Source organism: Pempheris klunzingeri, chromosome 19 (genome assembly GCF_042242105.1).
Source record: "Pempheris klunzingeri isolate RE-2024b chromosome 19, fPemKlu1.hap1, whole genome shotgun sequence".
NCBI classification, from domain to species: Eukaryota; Metazoa; Chordata; class Actinopteri; order Acropomatiformes; family Pempheridae; genus Pempheris; species Pempheris klunzingeri.
This window is the reverse complement of record NC_092030.1, coordinates 13,309,082-13,329,928: the sequence shown is the minus strand read 5'-3', so window position 1 is coordinate 13,329,928 and position 20,847 is coordinate 13,309,082. Positions and strand designations below refer to the sequence as shown.

General features: G+C 42.1%; 1 protein-coding gene across 2 annotated transcripts; it reads right to left on the bottom strand.

The window, feature by feature from the left end:
• Window positions 1-5,245: 5,245 nt before the first annotated feature.
• On the bottom strand, window positions 5,246-20,500 carry rgs3a (regulator of G protein signaling 3a). 2 transcript variants are annotated; one of them, XM_070850038.1, is made up of 5 exons: window positions 20,043-20,500; window positions 9,933-10,034; window positions 8,740-8,801; window positions 7,544-7,710; window positions 5,246-7,454 (listed from the first exon to the last, which is right to left on the bottom strand). In XM_070850038.1, the coding sequence occupies exons 1-5, from the start codon at window positions 20,147-20,149 to the stop codon at window positions 7,254-7,256; spliced, it is 639 nt and encodes a 212-aa protein (XP_070706139.1). In that variant the 5' UTR covers window positions 20,150-20,500; the 3' UTR covers window positions 5,246-7,253. The 2 variants fall into 2 exon arrangements, with proteins under 2 accessions (XP_070706139.1, XP_070706140.1); XM_070850039.1 differs by lacking the exon at window positions 20,043-20,500 and adding an exon at window positions 14,843-14,975.
• Window positions 20,501-20,847: the final 347 nt, after the last annotated feature.

The window sequence follows — 20,847 nt, the reverse complement described above, 5'->3', positions numbered from 1 at the left end:
TTTGATGAAAACTCACAGTTTTCACTGCGGACCAACATCAACGTCTTGAGGCTTTCCTGACCAAATTTTAAGTGGATCTGGTCAACTGGTTGATCTTGAGACATCATAGCTTAAAACATAGCATTTCCTGTCACCACCAGGTGGCGCTATGACTGTGAATGAATATTGACATGTAGACGTCTTAAGGGCGGGACTCTTATCTAACATGTCAAGTCTGGTGCTGATTGGATCATGTAGAGTCTATTTATTAACAACTTCCTGTTTCATGGCGAGACACTGAAGTTTGACAGCTCGTCACGCCCACACCGTTAAAATTTTGTAGAGACTTTTAGTAACTTTTCATCATTAATGTCTTTTCTACCAGCTGACCAAGTTTGAAGTAACCCTAACCCATTTGCAAGACCCATAAAATATGTAATTTTTCATCACGACTGATGTGTGTGCAAAGTTTCATGAGTTTTCGTGTATGTTTAGGCCGTCAAACTTTTTTTTTTTTTATTTCGGATGCATTTCCTTACATTTCAATAGGTGTTCTGGCCCTAATAAAATCATAACTTAAAAAAGGCAATATCCTCTTGTACCATGTCTAATGTGTCATAGAACTTGTGGACACATCCATCAGACATCAGATGGTTTAAAGAAGGTGTATATGGACTGAATTGTAGCCAGGAAATACTCTTTTACCTGAAGCTTCAGTTATAATGTAATGCAAATGCTTTCCAGTCTGTGTCAGTTTTTTTTTTCTTCTTCTGGTTGACATTGCTGAAGGTTACTTTAATTTTACAGTTCATCTTAAAATAAACTGTTGCATGGTGTCGATTAAATGCTGTTTCATTATGAGGGAACCATCTGGAGTGGTGTCACTGCTAAAGCCTCTCCTGGGAAGAAATCTGTGTCCTTGAAGCTCAGAGGCAGCAGAAGTGACTATGTGGAACCTTGAAATAACTTGGGAGGAGACAACAAAACAACATATTGGTCGCAATCTAATTGATGGTTAGATGATATTAAAATAAATATAACAAAAACATTTTTTTCTATAATAACATATATAGGTTTTTTGCTGAGAGTTAGATGAGAGGATTAGCACTCTCATATCTGTTCATTAAATATAAGGCTACAGCCAGTTAGCTTAGCTTAGCATAAAGACAGCTAGCCTGTCTCTGTCCAAAGGTAACAAAATCATTTTACCAGCACTTCTAAAGATTTTATGTCATGTGGAGAGTAACTTGTTGGAGCCTTGTTGTCACAGGCAGGTTACTCCCAGCCAAAAAATAGTCCACTTTCTTACACTTTCAGTTTTGGTGCAGATTAATCAAAAAGATAAAATGTCTGCATCAGTGAGTGACCAGTGTATGACGAGTGTATGAACACATTTCCTTGGACGTTTATAAGTTTCTCAAATTACGCAAATCAGATAGTTACGTCACGTGATGCAAATGGCTTTCTTGATGAGCATTTCAGGATATTTTAGCATTTTATCTGTAGTGTGTGTGTGTGTGTGGGCGTGCGTCTGTGTGTGTTCAGTGTGTCCAGAGCTGCTTCCCCTCAGTCCAGCTGTTCCTGTCTGAATCTCTTGTAGAATTTGGTCATGTTTCAAGAATGAAGGGGAGCATTTCTCAACAGGTTCTCACACATATTTTTATATAGGCTACATCACGCAGATACGATACTACATGCATACATACAGACCTTCTCCCAACTCATTTACATGTGCATATGATTGCTTGTTACAGAAATGCCTAATACCCAGTTAAGTGATTAGTCGTGGTTATAATTAAGATTTAGTTTAAGCGTTTGAGTTTGGTGTGTTTAATGTGGAAGGATGGCTATCTATACTGACAAAACCATTTATCAGTAACGACTCACAATGTTTGTCACTGTCATCTCTTCCACTGTGTTGAAAGCGTAAGGACAAACCAATCCAAGGTTCACAGTGTGAAATACTATTGCGATCCCAATGAAGTAGGCTCTGAAGTCTCTCAATGTGAAGTGAAGCCAAAAGCTGCCTGGAAAATACAGAATGCTTTAAAAGATGGCCAGCAGTTATGTGAAGTGTACACAGTTTGTAGTTAAAGGGCTAAAACATGCCAAGTGACAGATGTGGTTCTTTTAAGGAAAAGTTTGGCATTATGGGATATACACAAAAAAGTATTTGCATTTTTGCTGAGAGTTTATATTGATAACACCTTCAATGCAAAGTATGAAGCTGCACCCATGTGCAAAGCAGAGGAGAATAAATGCATTTCCCAAAACATTGAACTATTGCTTCGTCCATGTACAGTATTTGCGAATACATCGGCAATACTAGATAGGAAGCGTATCTAATTGTGTAAAGGCCATCTATATATAAAGCTGACCTTTTCTGATTAGACCACTGGGATAAGACTATTTCAGACTGCTTCCTTCCGCTCTCCCTTCCTCTGTCCGCTGCTGTTTTTTAAGTCCCTCTCTACCGGCAGCAATGACGACATCCACCAAAGCTATCGAGCTACATGCTAATGATGGAAAATTGGATATGCACTGGGGCTGTGCATGAGGCAAGTAGTGTGCCACGTGCTAAATGTTCCACAATTAACGTGAGCTCAGTGCGGTTAGGGGCCCCTTAGCTCCTTCAACCCAGAACATATTTTTCACTTGTGCCAGACTGAACAGATGGTACAGTTACAAGGGTGCAATGAAATTAACATATCTTTACGGTCATGATGACATCACCTCATGTAGCAAGTCTGAAAATATGATTAATGTGTCAGAATGTATATATAATATAAGAAAGACACTTTCTTTCATCTGTCCATCACATATCGTGCTAAACTGTGTGAGTGAGACTTGGGCTATTGGTGTGAAAATAAGAGACGCTTTCCAGCACAGATATTAAAGCAGTTAACCATCAAACACACACCAAACTGGACTGAGGGGTCCACTGAGTCAGCGAGGGCAGCTGAGTAGACATGATGTTTCCTTTGTAAACCTGCCAAGAGTTGAAGGGATAGGCTGATCTGAGAATTAAGGATTAATCAAGGCTTAAGCCCCCTGACTGCTGCACAAATAGAGGAGAGACAAGAGGAGACGTCCCACTGAATTCAGCACAACTGCATGTCGTAGGTCTTTTGAGTTCATGGTGCTAAAAACAGATTTTAAATATATAACTTAACTGCTAGCTTTTGCGATAATTCAGATGAGGTCATATGATGCTGGCATCTGTGTCTCTGCTACTTTACCTTCACTACACAAACTTTACAAGGTGAAAAAAACATTGAATTCCTATCCAGGGATCAGAGGAGCGACCTTATTAACTATATTAACTATATTTTCCTATGGAAATAATTGAGAAATGTATCCATATATGAGGTAAATTAAAGTAACTTGCCGTCTTAGGCAGTTTAAGGACAAATGTGTTTGCAACACATCAAAGTGTGGATATATGCTCTCACACGGTTATTTCTTAGCAAGTCAGCGTTTCCCTCACCTTCCAGCAATCTACTGCTAACCTAAGCTAATCACCCCTAGCTGTGGAGCAACATAACAGGCATAGATGTGAGGAGAGAAGAAAGGAAATAGGCGCATTTGCCAAAATGTCACACTATTACTGTAAGATTCTAGTCCAAAGCTCTAACTGAGTGGAGAGATCTTTTTTATGCCAGAGGCGTGGTATAGTACAAGATGCACACAAGGCTTCAGTATATCTATTTCAAGTATGCAGCATGTGTACTGTGAGTGCTGCAGAATTTACAAAGCAAGAAAGAAAAAGGGATTGGAAGCCTATTTCCTCATGGCCCAGCAGACACGACATGAGGCATCTATGATTTTGCACGACATTGAAAAACTGCTGTAAATAAAGAGGATAACACTCCTCCCTCCATATCCTGGTGACAAATAGAGGAAAGTAAGATCAGAGACTGTCACAGGGGAGGAAACATTGATGGGTCATATTTAATATAGCAGGACACAAGAGATCTGAGCAGGAAATGCAAACTGGTGTGTTTTGGGGCTCACGTGACAGCTGAATTTGAAAACAATGACAGACACGGTGATATGGTTTACACAGATTACAGAGAGGAAGGAAGCTGGAACAAAAGGATTCGGTAAAGGAATCCGGCTCAAGAGCGGGACCTCCATTGTATTTCATTAAAGATGAGAGCAAAAAAAGAAAATAGCATGGGCTCTGGAGACAAAGAGACAGTCAACAGAGAGCGGGACGGAGAGGAAACAGGCCGGGAGAGGCGATAGAAAGGTTGATGGCAATTCCTTTTGGAAAAAGAAACTGTGTCTGTCAAAACAGATGGCAGCTGGTTAAGGAGATTAGGTGCTGTTTTCCAACACCACTTCAGACTGATCAACCCCCCCAAACACAAACAAACACACACACACTGTTCTCACACAACACAACTGTTTCCTCTTGTCCAACCCCAACAGCCCAGCCAACACTCAATCCTGTGTCACACTCACTTGCTCCTCTTTTCAGAAAAAGACAGCTGGAATCAGGGCAAGTCTTGACGTTCCGGTCACCGTCTCAGTAACGCCCCACTTCTTCCACATTTTTGATTGCTGACAAAGAACGGGAGCAAACTCACCGACAGGAATGAAAGCTAAAGCCAAGTCCCTGCAGTGAGTTGTAATACATCCAAATTTTGTTTTTATGAAATAGTGTTTAGTTGGTTAATGGAATACTTCACCCTTTTCGGAAAAGACGCTTCCTCACTTTCTTGCCGAGAGTTAAATGGGAAATTCAATACCATATTCTCATGTCGGTACGCTGAGTGCTGAAGCTAGTGCCGATTAGCTTAGCATAAAGACTGCAAGCAAGAGTGAGGCCCTGTCCAAGGTTTGTGCCGCTAGCACCTATAAAGCCAAAAACATTAAAACAATATTGTTGTAGGGATTAAATAAATAAATTATGTTAATTAATGTGCTAATTAGTAAGCGTTAAGAGTTGCTAGGAGGCGACTTTGGACACAGCCAGGCTAGCTGTTTCCAGTCTTAATGCTAAGCTAAGTAGCGGTAGCGTTACCTTTAGTCTACAGACATGAGGGGTATCGATCTTCTTGTCTCTCTGCAAGAAAACGAATAAGCACATTTGTCAAACTGTTGAATTATTCCTTTAAGCAACTTCATACTACTTGCGTGCTACTTTTCCTGAGTGCATGGGAGCTTATGGGTCGGACTGGGTTTGGGTTTGTGGCTAATAAGAATGGGCAAATGCTGATTATAAAAAAAAAAATCCACAGACAACACATCTTACTTCATCAGTTGGTTGGTTTATTTATCATTAGCAATGACACCAAATGTACTCTACTGTTTTCACTTGCTATCATAGGAGATGCATTTTGAATTGTAAACAGTGAAAATGATACAATGCATTTCAGAGAACTCCTTACAAGCAGTGTATGACCAAGGTAAAGAGCAGATAGTACCTGCTCTAGCTCACCTTCTGATTTTTTTCAACAATACAAGTCATCTTATAGTTTTGAGTCTCTCATATTTACATAGATACAGCTGGGTCCCACATTCGCCACCAGCAGAGACCTATTGGGTTTTTATTTTTATTTGTTTTTAATGTGTTATCACATAGTTTTCTTAAAGAATTATATTTACAACCATAACGCCCCCGGCTGCCTGCTGCCGGGGGTTAACACACAGTTAGAATCACCTGCTTAAAATTCATTAAACTACTTATGCTTCTTGAAAGTTTGCGTTGTAAGTCAACCTTATAGCTCTAAGTTTGTTTGTTTCTTTTCTCTTAACAAATAAAGTTAATACAGAGCTAAAGCCGTTCGTCTCCCCCATAAAAATTCAAAATTATCCAAATAAATGAACAAACCAAACATAATAATAAAATAAAATAAAGAATAAAAAAAATATTGCACTTAAAGTTCAGGACAGCATTGGACCTGTTTGGTGGTTAAGAGGAAAGTGAGAGCTTTAAGCTGAGTGCTTTAGATGTGAGAGTGTCTGTAGAAGCATCCAGCAAGTTAATCTAAATAAATAGGCAAACTTTTGTACAACATGAAGCAATTTTTTTCCTCCGACTACGGAACGAGCAGCTTCTGTTGCATTGCTCAGTAGAACTACAAGATGCGGGTTGGACCCCTAAAGCATATAAAAACAGTGAGTGTGTAGAAAAACAGAAACAGCCGAGAAGATAAACCAAGCTGGAACCTGTCATAGCAATGTCCTGAGAATGCTTCTTCGATTAGTCCAGAATGAGCTACAATGTTAAAGGAAATGCTGTTTGGCTGCACGGAACATTTTTTTCTTTTTCTTCTTGACTTTTTTCGTTCCTTGTTGTAAACAGTCTTTGGAGACAGGAAGCAAGTCGTCTTTTCCTCCATTACTGGCTTTGTGTTGGACTTTGAGTGTCTTTTAATGCGAGAGTGACACATATCTGTGTTTCATCACAGCTCCAGTCCATCTGTTATTTATACGTTTGTGTTCTTTGCCCATCTCTGTCTCCGCCTCTGCCCTTGTCCCTGTTGAACGCTCACAGTATCTTTCCACAGTCTTGCAATGAACTGAATAAGGTGAAAGCCGTTTCTAGATGCTTCAAGAGGGTGTAGGTGTTTAACAGAGATGCATGTGAAACAGAGCCAGACATCTTGTTTTTTTTCTTCCACCGTCATAGAGTTTAGAGCCTGATAAAAAAAAAAAAATTAAAAAAAACCCACAAGGAAAAAGGACTTTGTGTCGTACCAACAGCTTTGAAGTGGCTTCACAGACACTGAGGTGGAGGGAAGGAGGGGATTTAAAGTGGGAGTTGTAAAAGGAAATTAAGGAAAAAGTGACAAAACAGTACCGGACTGTCTTCATGTCTGCAGGGTTTTCTGAGCAACCCCTCCTTTTCTCCAGTACAACTGGACAAAAACTTAAAAACACTACTTAAAAGACACCCAAAAAAAGAGAGACAGTGATCAGACAAGCGTCCAGCTCCTGCTCCAGCCCTCGCTTGTGGGCTTCTGTATTTTTAGTAACATCCATCCATCCATTCACCAGTCCATTCATCCATCCATCCACCAGGTAACTATGTAAACTACATTCCTTTGCAGTGCCAGCTTAGCTTTGCTGCGTCCTCTCACACGGTAACAACAACAACAAAAAAAAACCATAGTGGACAGGATGACAGACACAAAAAAATGTAAAAAAAAAAAAAAAGGCAAACGAAGAACCTCTCATCCCACCCACCCGCTCTACTCTTTTCAAGTCTGCCGCTTTTTTCTCATCATCATCTCGCTCTCCTCCTCACGTCTTTTTCTGGTCTCTTATGATGAAGATGAAGCCGGAGTGGAGCTGGGCTTTTTTTGGTTGATTAAGTCCGAGTAGAGTTCTGAGCGCAGGAAGCGGGGGTATGAGTCCTTCTCCATCAGCCCATATATCCGCCTCTGCGCAAGGTCAAAGCAGGAACGTGTCACATTCTGCAGGTTGTCCTTAGTGTGATCTCTGGTGTACGAATCCAGATTTACCTGTATAGGAGAAGAGTAAAGAAAGTGAGGGATGTGTTTTGATGCCATTTTTGCCGGTATCCATACGAGTTGTGTAAACCCTCACTCACCTCTTTACAAGACTGGATAGCGATGTATTCTGCAAAGATTTTCTTGGCTTTTGAGGCCATCTTGGATTGTGACTTGATCTTCTTGTACTCCTCGCATGCTAGCCAGAATTCCAGATTCTCCTCGCTGAACTCTGTGCGCAGGAAAGCTCTGAACGCTGCCAGACCATCTGAGGGAGAGCAGAGAGGAGGAGGAGAATAAACAAGAGGAGAGTTGACTCGAGTGCCATGGCAACCTCGCAGCTGAAGCACTCCTTGGAGTTTCAGTGCCTGAAATAGCTCTGTGATGGTTTGAGTCATGTGGTTAGAATAAAGTGAGACATACAAAAAACCCCTCTCAACACCGTAGCGCATATTCAAGTCTTTGACATCTTTTAGGTGACATCACCCCGCTGAACCATTCCTTCCTTACTATTCATCTATGCATTACCCTTTACACATGCTGTGAATGAACAAAGACATGCCTGTTGTAGTGCAAAGGGGAAACAGACTAATTCTGGCACTCTGGGCTTTTTAAGTTTCAGTCCAGTTAATGATTTGAGGAAGAAGGCATCCAGAAGAAAGAATAGCAGGAAGCCGCGTCCACCCACCGCTCCCGTCTGCACCTTTCCGTTCCCATGAATCACCCACATTGATAAGCGGAGCCAGTGCAAACGGTCATCTCTTACCTCATGCTGGTAAGCAGGAGTGAGGTAAAATGTGGAGGAGAGGAAATTAGAAGAGGGAGAATAAAGGGGCCAACAAAGCTGAATGAGCACCAGATGTCGTGCTGGCTTTGGATCAGCTTTCTGCTTTTAAAAAGAATTGGGACTGAACTGGGGGAGCTGAATGGAAATGAAAAATAGCAACACACTTGCAGGTTGCCCATTTAGCCCCCTCCCCCTCTTCTCTCTATGTAACGCATGGACTCTGTCCATTGGGATTAGGGAAACTTGCTGCAAACTGCCCGCTCACTGCAGCACTGTGTGTGTGTAATCCATATATCAGTACATGCTTTCCTGTGCACATTATCCTCCCCCACCATCTCGTGCAGGCACTGTATGCCTGTATTCACCAACTGCCCAGAATCACATTGCACTAAATAACATCCGAACCAAAGACATACGTTTCTTTTATATTTAAAGGAGGAGCAATGATGAGAGACAAAACAGGAAAAAAAAAAATGAACTAATGGAATTAAAAAATTTAAATTAACTTACATTTGTGTGCCAGCAGCTTGTCAAGTGAGTCCCCCCATTTCAGTGCTTCCTCTGGGGTGGGCCTGCAGATAAAAGCAGAGCGATTCTTTAACAAGCCCATCTCAGCAAGGTTTCTCATTGTGTGACCCATCCGCAGAACTTTGTCTATGCTGGATAGATGAGTGGAAACGTGGAAGTGGGAAATTCCTCTCCGTCGCTTCCTTCCACTCTAGTCTGGGTCTACTTGTCTTTCCCTCACATTCGGCTCTGCTTTGTGAGTGCTCACTGCGCTGAGAGCCAAGAGTCTAACTCCCTCAGCTGGGTGGGGGTAGGTTTTTATATTCCCACTGAATGCAACTTGGAAGGCGGGAGGGGAGGAGCTCCAGCTGGCCAATTGGGATGCGTTGTCAGGTTTAGAGACCTCCTCCCCCCACTAGAGTCAGTCTGCCTCCTGCTGCCTCTCATCCTTCCTCTACAATGCTGTAAAGCATGCCTCTTCACAGTGCACATATTACAGCCACTGTAATCCACAGCCGAGGCCTTATTTGACACAGTAAGAAAAAAGTTGCTATGTAATATTAAGTACATTCTTATCAGTTTTTCTGTGAGTTTAGGGAATATTCTGACATCTGTTCAAATCAACAAAAAACACATTTGCTTACTCTTACTGTTACTTGTAAGTTAGTTGTTAAATGTTTTAGAACAAGCATTTAAAAACATTTCTAAACTGCTGCTTGGCCAATTCATATCATAATCTATAATATTGATATTTTCATGTAATTCCACATTATTTGGACATTTATTGTGGTTGTTGGGGACCAAAAGAGTAAAGAACATTTGGGAAGAAAGTGTGTAAAAAATGGATGCTGATTTTACACATGTAAATATTTTGTTAGCGTCGTGTCAAGTCCATTGCAACCACAAAAGAAAATACCGCATTGATTTCTGATATTTCACATATGTGATCTTTGACCTGAACGTCTTTGATCTGTTTTAAATCTGCATATTTTCTACATAATTAAAACAGATTCATTATCCCTCCTTCTGCTGTGCCATTGTTACATAAAAATGCTGTTATTCCCCACACTATAAGCACACTCCCATCGCTGCTACTGCCCACATGTCTGTCTTCCAAGGCCAGGTCATCACCAGTTGTGCCGAGACCCGGAAAACACACACCCACATGCACACACTGTCAGGAAGTGGCCACTTACTTTACTGACTTCATAGATTTGTCTAACTTGCTGGCTGGGTTGCTTCCTGGGGATTCATTCCTCCTCCGCAGGAAAGCCAGCCGATTCTTCATGTCTTTGGCCCTGAGTGAAAGAAAGATAGAAGAGGGAAAGAGGGAGAGGGTTGGCAAGAGAGGGGAGAGTGAAAGAAATATTTATGAATACAGGAGGAGGTGAAGGGGGAGGGGGGTAAAGTTGAGATAGGACAAAGAGAAAATGGAGTGAGGATGAAAGGAATGATGAAGTAGACAAAGGAAGTTGACAAAAAGAGACATGGGAAGAAAGTGTGTTGAGTCCAAGTCCAAAGTCCACAGTTAAAACAATCCAAGGCATGGGAATCGCCAATTAAGTTCTTCAGCAATGTAAATCCAATCCACATGAAATTAAACCCACAAATGCCAGAAAAGATGAAAATAAAAGTCCTGTTGTGTACATTTTAGTCTTCAGCCAGGTATGTTGGTATGGTGGCACAGGACTTTTCCAAAAGCCGGATGTCAAGCTCCGTTTAGTGTCAGTGTCTCTCCTGTCAATCTAATATCTCTAACAGTCTTTACTCTAGATGTGTCCCTGGCAGGTTCCTCGGCAGGGACTGAGCGAATGTGGCAGAGAAGGAGGAGAGAGACTCAATCCTCACTCCTCTGTTTCATCACGCCATTCTCCATGTGCCTAGAGGGGTTGCTTAGAGGGAGCTGACCCAGGGCCGAGGCAACAGGGCACAGTGACCTCCTCACCCCTCTGCTGCTTCCCACCAGCAGCAGCATCCAAAATCTTCCTGACCGCCCACCTCACCTGTTTCACTTTCCTCCAGACATCTCACACACACACACACACACACACATAAACGCACATGCAGACCCCCTGCTGCACACGCGCCTCCTTAAATCTCACACAAGGTGATACACCAACCCTGAGTCTCCAATGGGCTCCTTCTGAATTCTGCGCATTCCCATAATCCCATGGTACGTGTCCTGGCTTTTCCCGACCTGGAGCACGTGCTGCCTCATTGGGATGTGACCTCACTCAACACCCATTTCCTGAGTCCCTGCTTTTGATTTCCACTGTGGATTGGCTGGCCTGCTAATAATGCAGTGCATCAGTGTGAGCTCGCTGGCCCTAATCACTGCAGGCTGTCCCACTGCCAACCCACAGCCCCCGGGAGAGCATGTACACCCCAAATTAAGAAACAGGGCTTCCAGTTATAGACACTTATCAGTCAAACATGCACACACAGGGAGGTGGAGGAACACACACACAGATTAGTACAAATACCGTAAATGAATATACTCAGCTGGGGATGAAAGAACGCCCACTCAAACATCTCAAAGAATCCCCCCGCACCTGTGCCAACTCATGCCCACTTCACTGGTGCTTTCATGCCAGTCACAGGTGTTGGAAAACTCCCAGTCTCCACCAGCATGTGCATGTGTGTGTGAAGGGAAGTGGGAGAGAGAGAGAGGTAATTTATGCATGCGTAAGTGTAAGTGCGGCGGTCACACAGCGCGGCTGCCGAACTGAACAGAGAACACAGTCAGCTGTCTGATGTGAGTTTTTCCTACGGCTGCAGGACAGGAAAGGTAGCAACATGCCCATACGTATGATACAACATGACTACATGAGCTGTTGGAAGCAGCAGCTGAATGGCTCCTTTTAAAATAAGGATTAGTGAGTAGGTGTATTGATTTGAGTGTTTGGGTTTGGGGGGGGGTCAGCTGGTGCAGATTAAATTAGTCTGCTCAGAGGACCAAAAGAGGCCTTTCTTGAAAGTGTCTGTGAGGTTCAGGAGAGTCGAACTGCCGAATGGGTGTACTACCAATAAATGCAAAAACAGAAAAGCGTGCATTGGTGTAGTATTGAAAAAAGACATATGTGAAAGCTTCTCGCAGGAAAATAGATAAAAGACACCAGAAAGATCAAAAGACTCTTTTAATTCACTTTAAAACCAGAGAAAAACAGCCCAATTTCCTAATGAATTCCACACCTAATCCTAAGGTATACCTGACCGTTCACACAGCATCACTGGCACAGAGATGACTCATCCATTGATTGAAATAACGCAACTGCCGTGTATGCAGCAGGCTTAAAGCAGACGCTGAACAAAAGGCAGGCCTTTCATGGAAAAAACGGGGGTGCTATAATAACGCACTATAACTGTGAATAACTCACTCTTGCCAGCCTGAAGGACATTATTACCCAAATAAAAACTCTTCCTGTTAAATACACTAATAACATCAGAGCGGGATTCATTAGATTGTTCTATTTTTAGGTTGTACTCGAGGCAATTAGGTCTCGCTGGTACATGTGAGGGAGAGAAGGAAATTGTCCCTCACAAAGGGCTGGAAAATATTTTGTTGGCTTTATTATTATATGTCTGGTTTTATTCAAGCTGAGCCTGCATGGGAATGGTGTGACAGTGATGTCATAACATCACTACATTTAAGGGAAATGTATGTTTCCATCCTGCCACCATGTGGGTGACAATGGATATTGCAAACACAAACAGTTGACAGATTTTTAGCCCTCTAGCAGCACAGATTGCTTGCAAGACATTCTTTTCCTCCCGATAGTCAACACTGGAAACAACTGCAGCTTACATCATCCCATGATTTGTCTTTCCACTTATTTTCGGAAACTCACATTCAGCACAGACACTATTGAAAACAAATGATACATGTTACATAGCTGCCTCATTTAAACCACAAAACACTGGCAACAAGATTTTCTGTATGCTTGCACGTCGGGTGGTTTGTCATACTGCAGGAGGTATGAGGTTTCTGGAGCTTAGCCGAGACAAAGTTTCTTTCGGTATGGCAAATCAGCTGATACAGCCATAAACTTAGCTGCCTGTGTGATAATTACCTCAATGGGAGTCAACAGCAACTGCAACTTGAAGGAGGGCCGCATATTACTCCTCCCAAAAGGAGGGCAGACACGTTTGAGCAGTGTCATGCAGAGGGCTACAGCCATGTCTGCGTCCTCCAGACACCACAGATTTGCAAAATCAGCTTCCTAACTTTAACTAATCACCTAAACAAAGGGAAAATACTATTAGAGTGTTGAGTAACAGCTCCTTGGGTGAAACTCTAAACCCTTAACTCACGAGGAAAAGAGGACTGATACATGCAGCCATGAAGAGGAGGAACTCTTCATACCAACAACTCCAGTGATTTTTGAAATAAAATAGCAATAATAGACAAGAGCAAAAAACAAACAAAGAGAAGTACACATATTTTGACATCACTCAATGATGATACTGTGGCCAGCGCTTTTTGCACTTCTGCTCTGTGTGCTAATAGAACTTCTCACTCTCTCTCTTTGGCTGTCCCTGTATTCAAAGTTAATGCTTTACTGTATCTCTCCAGCTGAGCCTGCTAATAGCTCCCCAGCACTAATACAATTAGCAATGTACTGTATCGCGCTCCATTGGATTTATTACATACCACAACCCCTGCACTTAACTTAATCTGCTAATAGACAGGCACATGCTCTGTAGAGGATTATCAAATTAGGATGATCTTTGATCCAACATGCTGCCACCCAGAAATGTATGCTCCACTGCCCCACGAGCACACTACACACAGCATGCTCATGCTTGCAGCACGATCATGTTGTGTATTCACACCTGAGTGTCAGCTTGTGACTGGGCAAAAGACAACGCTTTATGTGCTTTATTGAAGGAGTGAGAGGTCTTTAGCTCCGCAATTATCTGCAGGTTTCCGTACTCTTTATTCCCTCTTCGCTTGGCTCACATTAGACGCACTAATAGCACCCCGCTGGCTATTCCTGGTGTTCTAAAAAGTAGGCCGCACTCCCAGGGAAAGGCTCTGGGAGCACATGGGGGAGAGCTGCAGACAGACATACTGCAGATCACAACGCACCATACAAGCGCAAGCCAAATCCGCTGCCCCACTTCATCTCACTTTTGTTGTTGAATTTGTTTCCCCACAATGACTGAGGGCTTCACTCTCTTTAAAGCCTGATCTGTGAGGCCTGGGTTACAGCAGTGAGTACAGAGGAGGAATTGAAATGCAGATGGTGAGAACGGCAGCTTGAGGTGCGCAACGTTCAAGCATGTTTTCATTCCCTCTGCAGCTCTCTATTTACAGAAGGCTGTGTGCCTGTGAAGTGAGTACAGGACAACTGTGAAAGAGTGTGAGTCTGTTTGTGCATCTGTGTCTGTGGGAGAATAGTGGGTCAAGGGTTGTGTCAATGTGTCAGTAACACTTGAAATAACATTTGTACTATTTGGCCTCTGTCTAAAAAGACATGGGAACAAATTGTGAGCGTTTGTCCTGTACTTTCTTCATGAACAAAACAGTCCAGAGATGCGGTGTATCGCATATCGTACTCACATCAGAAAGGGAAAGGCACATCTATCAAGTGCCTCATAATGAGGAGGAAGACACACATGCAATATTCCTAGAAGATCAGTGAAAAAGGGAATTGTCCTAAATTTTGTCCATAAATATAACATTATCTCATTCACAGTCTCCCTCAATCAAGACCAAAAAAAGGAGCTCTATTTCTGAGCAAACTCACCTTCCCAGCCACAAAGACCACATGAGCAATCCTATTCCTGAAATCCAGGCTGCGTATAATAAGAAAAAGGGGCAGCCTCAAGTTAGAAGTTAAAGCCGCCTCCTCTAAAATAGTTAGCGTTTAAGCCTCACGAGGGATTCTTCTCCCTCACTGCGACTGTCAAATGAGATCCATGCAGAGGTCAGATAGCTTCCTACCAGCTTGAAAGCATTTCGAGAGCATTCCTGCGGGAGACGCCAAACGGTCCTCACCCACATTTTCCTCACCCTGCCTTCTGATGTTTCTAATTCTCGATATCAAAAATCAAAGTGCAGATGCGCGCACACACACACACATGCACATTGCCTTGCTCTTACCTTTCCAGGTACTTCTCAGAGAAATCAACCATAGTGTGAAACATGAGTGCCAGCCTGTACGCAGGTTCACTTGGTGTGTGTGCAAGTTTGACTGCATGTGTGTCAGGAGTGCTGGTGCTCGGGGTCCAGGGGTTTGTTTGACAATCACATTCCTCTAACCCCTGAGAGGCTCTGGTGGAGCTTTATATAGTCCTGGGGGTCTGGAGAAGGCGGACCCTGGGCTTACCCAATCACCACGCTGTGTTTAGAGACGACAGATTCCTTCCACTGGGGCCTGGACAGGTTTTTGGTTGTATGGGTTAGTAAGTTGAGATGCTATTTGTCTCTTTAGCGAAAGAAGTGACTTGACTACTGTTGACTACTCACCTGTCCCAGGTGACAAGCTGTGCTAGAGCTCTGTGTTAAATCTGCTACTAGCCATAATAAAGACTTCAAATATGTCAAAATATCATATTACCTCTTTGTTAGTCTCTAATTTTAAGATGACTAAAGGTTTAGTTTTTAGCCGTGTCTTTTTTCAACTTCTTATATGCAAGAATACAATCTAATATCATCAATCAGGGTCTCAGAATAGCTGTTGTGAGCCTCCTTGAAATTTTAACTACACATCGGAGCCATGGCAGCTACCAAAACATCCCATGGGGACTGTAAGAAGATTCCATATGCCAACATTGACACAGACCACCTTAAATGAATGGAAGAAAGTACTTTCAGTACTAAACAAGCCAGTTTCACTGCTGACCTGCACAGTGAATGCCACTCTCTATGAATGGATGAGTTATTAGCATTAGCTGATACATAACATAGTATAACATACCCAAAACTAGGTTTTGACAATCAGTGTTGTGTGGTTCTGCAGTATCAATTTTGAAAACGTCAATCACAGATCCAACAATGCTGTAGGAGTGCAATGTTAAAGGGCTGGCCACATCTCAAGGTCTAATTGTTTTTGGGTTTTTTTTATGGTTTTTGTTGTATACTTTTTATTTGGAGATGAAAAATTCAACTGTCCACTTAACTTTTTTAGTACTCCTAGATTTTGTACTTCTAGATGTCTATATGACCCGGATGACCGAGACTCTTCGTAGACATAATAGGTTTAAAGGTGCACTGTGTAGGATTTGGTGGCAGATTACAACAACGGCCTTTGCCTCACTTTAGGAGAAACTATGGCGGCTTGTCAGGTAAATAATATGCATGATCCTCAATTTCTCAGAACAAAAAAATGTTTGACATCCCAGCAACTACTTATTTCTCTTCTTCTTCTTCGTCGTCTTCCAACCAGTGCATTCGTGTCACAAATTCAAGCTGAAAAAACGCAAAAGGCCATTGGCTTGTCCTTTCTAGGCTCATGAAGAAACGTGGCAGCGCGACATGGCTTATTCTGAGTAAACGAAAATACAATGATTCTTACTTTCAGGTGATTATACATGAATGAAAACATCATTATCAGTATTACGTTTCATTTCTGCCAAAGGATCTCCCTAAATCCTACGTACTGCACCTTTAAGTGGTTCACATAATTTCAACACTGAGATGACAACAAGGTCAGTGCACATCATGTCTACTACAGGACATTCACCTCTGCCAACATTCACAGCAGGGCCTTACCAGATGATATTAATTATCTGCCTGGGAACTGCTGCTAGGGACGGCACATAATCACTATTACGCTGTGAAAAACACAACTCTCCATCTACCAGTGCTGACAAGAATAAGGCTCAAGTAGATATATCTGTACAGTATGCCGCGTTCCATGACACATACGTCAAACACAGGAATACGAGTGCGCAGATGGTAATTTGTGTTGTGTCTCTAATAAACATTTCAAGACCACTCAGTGTTTTGCTGCTTTCTTCTCTGCCCTCTCCACCTGTCTGTATTTCCTGTCTTTCTGAATCAAATTTGGATGCAAGTTCTAATCACCTAAGTATTGGTATTCCCATCTTGTCGGTATGTTTGTTGTGGTGGTAAAGCACACCCATAAATACACCCTCTGGGTATGCCGCATTTTTTTTTAATAAACCTAGATTAATCTATCAACAAGCTCACTTTTCAACACATTTTTCTCTAGTGCACTAGTTGATGTGCTCTGGGTTTACGGTTTTATTGCTACCTGTTGGAAACCACTGGATGGGAAAAAGGAGAATAGCTGTGCATGGGGAGGCAGAACACCTGGGCTGAGTAAAGACAAAGGGTGATGATGGAGGGGGGGTTGAGGCAGAGATAATTTGGACAATGTCAGGAAAACAGCTGTGCTGGATTCAGAAAAGCAGACACAGGGAGCAAAATGTGCAAAGAAAAAAAAGGAAAGGAGGAGGAAGAAGTGTGGGGGGTAAGAAAATGTAAGAAGACAGGAAGAGTTCAGGGGGAAAAGAAGTATGTTTGAAAAGTTGATGGCCAGACTGGTGTCTTTGTTGTTGTAAATTATGCATGAGTGACTTTCAAAGAGGACAGATGCAACGGGCTCTTTCATTTAAGTACCAACTGAAGAAAACTAGCTATTGCCCTCTTCTATGGGTGTTTAAGTTGTGTATTACGATCTGCTCCATTCAATCTTCCTGTCACTAATGATTATTGTGGTAACTAAAGCGAGGAGAAGAGTGTTTATAGCGTCACTAATTGCCAGACTGAGACCACTCCGCAAAAGAATGAGATCAAATTGCTCCACATGATTTGTCCATGTCAGGTAGTGTTGGCCACTGATATACATCTGCTTGCTCCATTGGCTCTCTCTGTATGTTATATATCAGGAGAAAAAATGTTATTTCTATCTACAGCATTACTATACTGAAGTCATATTTCTCAGACTTACAGAGAAAGATGCTGGATTGAGGGTATATTTATTGGTGTGACTTAATATGAATGGATTATCGCCCCTGGTCTTGGTTTACAGTGGCGCGCAATGAAGAGTGGCTGAAAACGGGTCAACTACTGGATGATGAAAACGTTTTCACGAGTGATAACGGAATCATGACATGACTAATGAAAACAAGAGTTGTAAATAAAGGAGAGAGAAGACATGTGTAAACGTGCCTTCTCCACCATGCTGAGACAGGTTTGTAAGCATCTGTGCTAGACTGATTAATGATGACAGAAGAGTGTTGCACTGAATGACAGGAAGTGATTTTGCCTACTAGACTAGACCATTTCCTCCATGCTTCATCAGTGTCACAACTATGCCGTACAGATGTCTCTTCAACAGAAAAAAACACAGGTGACCCCATTTAATATAATCATAGTATATAATTAGTATTATTTACAAAGCAAACCAGCAGCATCGAGCACTCGACCAAGAAAAAAAATAGAGACCGGTCAACCAGACTGACTGATTCATAAAATCTCGCTGTATTTTATATTGTTTATTACACCATGCACTACATCTAATTTTATATTAATACAGAGAACTGAGTACAAGTACTCAGTCATATCATACACTATTCTGCAATACAGTGTTATAGTGCATGGTATATCAACTCTACATATACTATATGTTGCGCACTGTATGTCACTTTGCTTGAGTTGGCATTGCACTATTAATTTGAGAACAATTCTGGTCGTAGGCATTATATGTATACAGCTTGCCATGTAATTCAGAGTTTAAATGCTATTGTGTAGGTTCTGTTTTATTCTATTCTGATTTTTAGTGTCTGTACTTGCCTGTAATTATCTTATCGTGTTTATTTACTTTTCTCTATTTATACTTACTTTTTTCTGTCCTTGTATTACTGCAACACCAAAAGTTCCCTTCTGGGAATCAATAATGACTGATCTTGAAAATACTTCTCCACTGGGACATGAGTGATGTGTAATATTAGTTGAGCTAACATCATGATGTTGTTTACCTACGTTAAGTGAGCAAATTAGTGTTTGCTAACAATGATCTTTGCCACTTTTTATTCTGTGTTTCTTCTTAAAAGTGCTGTGAGAAGGAATTATTCAAGTCGACAGAATCACGTTTGGTGTTACTACAATGATACACACAATGTTTGGCAATTCCAATGTCCAAAACTGATCACTGATTTGGAAATATGCCTTTATTTGTCAGTTCCTGGAAACTGGTGAAACTAATCACACTTTACACATTTAAAGCTACATTAGGAGGAAAGAAAGAACACACCTCTTATCCCTAAAAATCAATGCTGTATTTTAGGAAGTGTCTGTTTATTAAAGCAAATAAAGCAGGTCTGAAGCTGTTTGCAACAGCTGACAATAAGGCAACATACTCTAGACCCTGGAAAAAGGCTGTGGAATCTTAATCACTTAATCTGCTGGTTAACTAAACAACATAAAAACACAGCTTGTGCGACAAAATGGACCGCTATCAAGCCCAAGGACAGCCACCGTGAGTGGTTTTATTGTCCTCGAGGCATGAGATGAGCTTTCATCTTGATGAACAGGAGCGTGAATAAAGCTCATTCAACAGCTGATGAATCACTGAGGCGTCGACACACACATCTGACGTGCACAAACGCACCCAAACAAGACTCTCAGCACACACACCTTACTTCACACACTGCTGAGAATGTGAGATACACATGCTACCCCACTCCTCAGTAGCACTCCCATCATTTGCCACTTAATTAAGTAGATGATGACCAGCATTAAATCATTAGCTTTAACTTTCACTGTCACCTCAAGCCTAAAACGCACTGCTGCTTTTACATGTCAGTGAACGTGTGCACAAACCAGATGCCTTTTATTCAGTAACTAAATTAATATAAATGAAATAGAGAAGTAAATATAGAGTAAAGGGCAGCCAACCCAGTGTGGCTTATATCTTCTAACGTCTCCAGCACACTAATCCACTCACATCCATGCTAACACACTGTCACAATAAGTCCTGATGTCTCAATTAACCCCACACACACCCCTCAATGTGCCAGCCATTATCTTTCACCTTTAATTTGGACACAAGTAAAAACGTCATTTTAATATAATGGAAGCAGGGTGTGAAAATTTCACCCTTTATTGGATACACGTGTTGATTAGATTAGCATGAAAATAGAAAACTGATGACAGAATGCTGAAAAACGCTATTGCAGGCCCTGCTGCCCCATTCCTCATCTTTCTCACACATAAATACTGACCGATCTTTTTATTTTGAATCTAAAATTCACAGCTCCTTGTTTAAAGCGAAGCTGAAAATAACCACAGAAACGAAACACACGTGAAACTCATTTGAGGCTTGAGTACTTACAGGTTCTTGGATTTCTTCTTCTTTGTCCCTTCGGGGCCGACCTCGCAGCTACAGGGGGATCCGGAGCTCAGCTGAGGGGAGATGAAGGAGAGCACACACTGCATCATCCGCCCTCCGCACAGAAAGAGGGCCCTGTGGCCTCATGCAGATACTGACACCAGCCTTGACTAGCCCCAACAGGCAACGACAACCTAAGGTGGCTAGTTAGGTCAGACTGAGACTAGCCCAGTCTGTGACACACACAGCGGGCCACCAAGATGATTAATCCACAGAAGCAGTCCACAGTGTAAATCCCACAAGGCAGAGAGCTCTTTTGCCTGTGTGTTTCGGAATAAAAAATGAGCGTGTCTGACTGTGTGTATGCAGATGGTGTGAGTAAACAGAATGTGTCTGGGTGTAACAAAGTGGGGAAATTCTGTGAGAGTGAGAGAGTGTGAAAGACTGCGGCTGTTGTTTCTGGTGGCCTCCAACTGTGCCCTGAGTTTGAAGTGTTGAGCCAAGACCCCTGGTTTCACATTACACTTTCTGCCAACCCACCATTTTGATTGGTTAAGAGAAAAAGGGAAGTTGCTTCAGGGTGGGGAAAAGGTCAATCTCCACTAATCTGATGGCCTGAAGCTGCCCCATTGTGTGTGTGTGTGTGTGGGGCGCTAAATAATGAGCCATTGTATTACAGGAACACACAGTTGAATCTGAGCTAGATACAGGCCACAGCTGGTAACACATGGTGTGTGTTTCCTTTCTTTGTGGGACCCATTTTGAGTTTCAACCTTCAGAGCGCTTTCTGTCCGGCCTTCACTTCTTC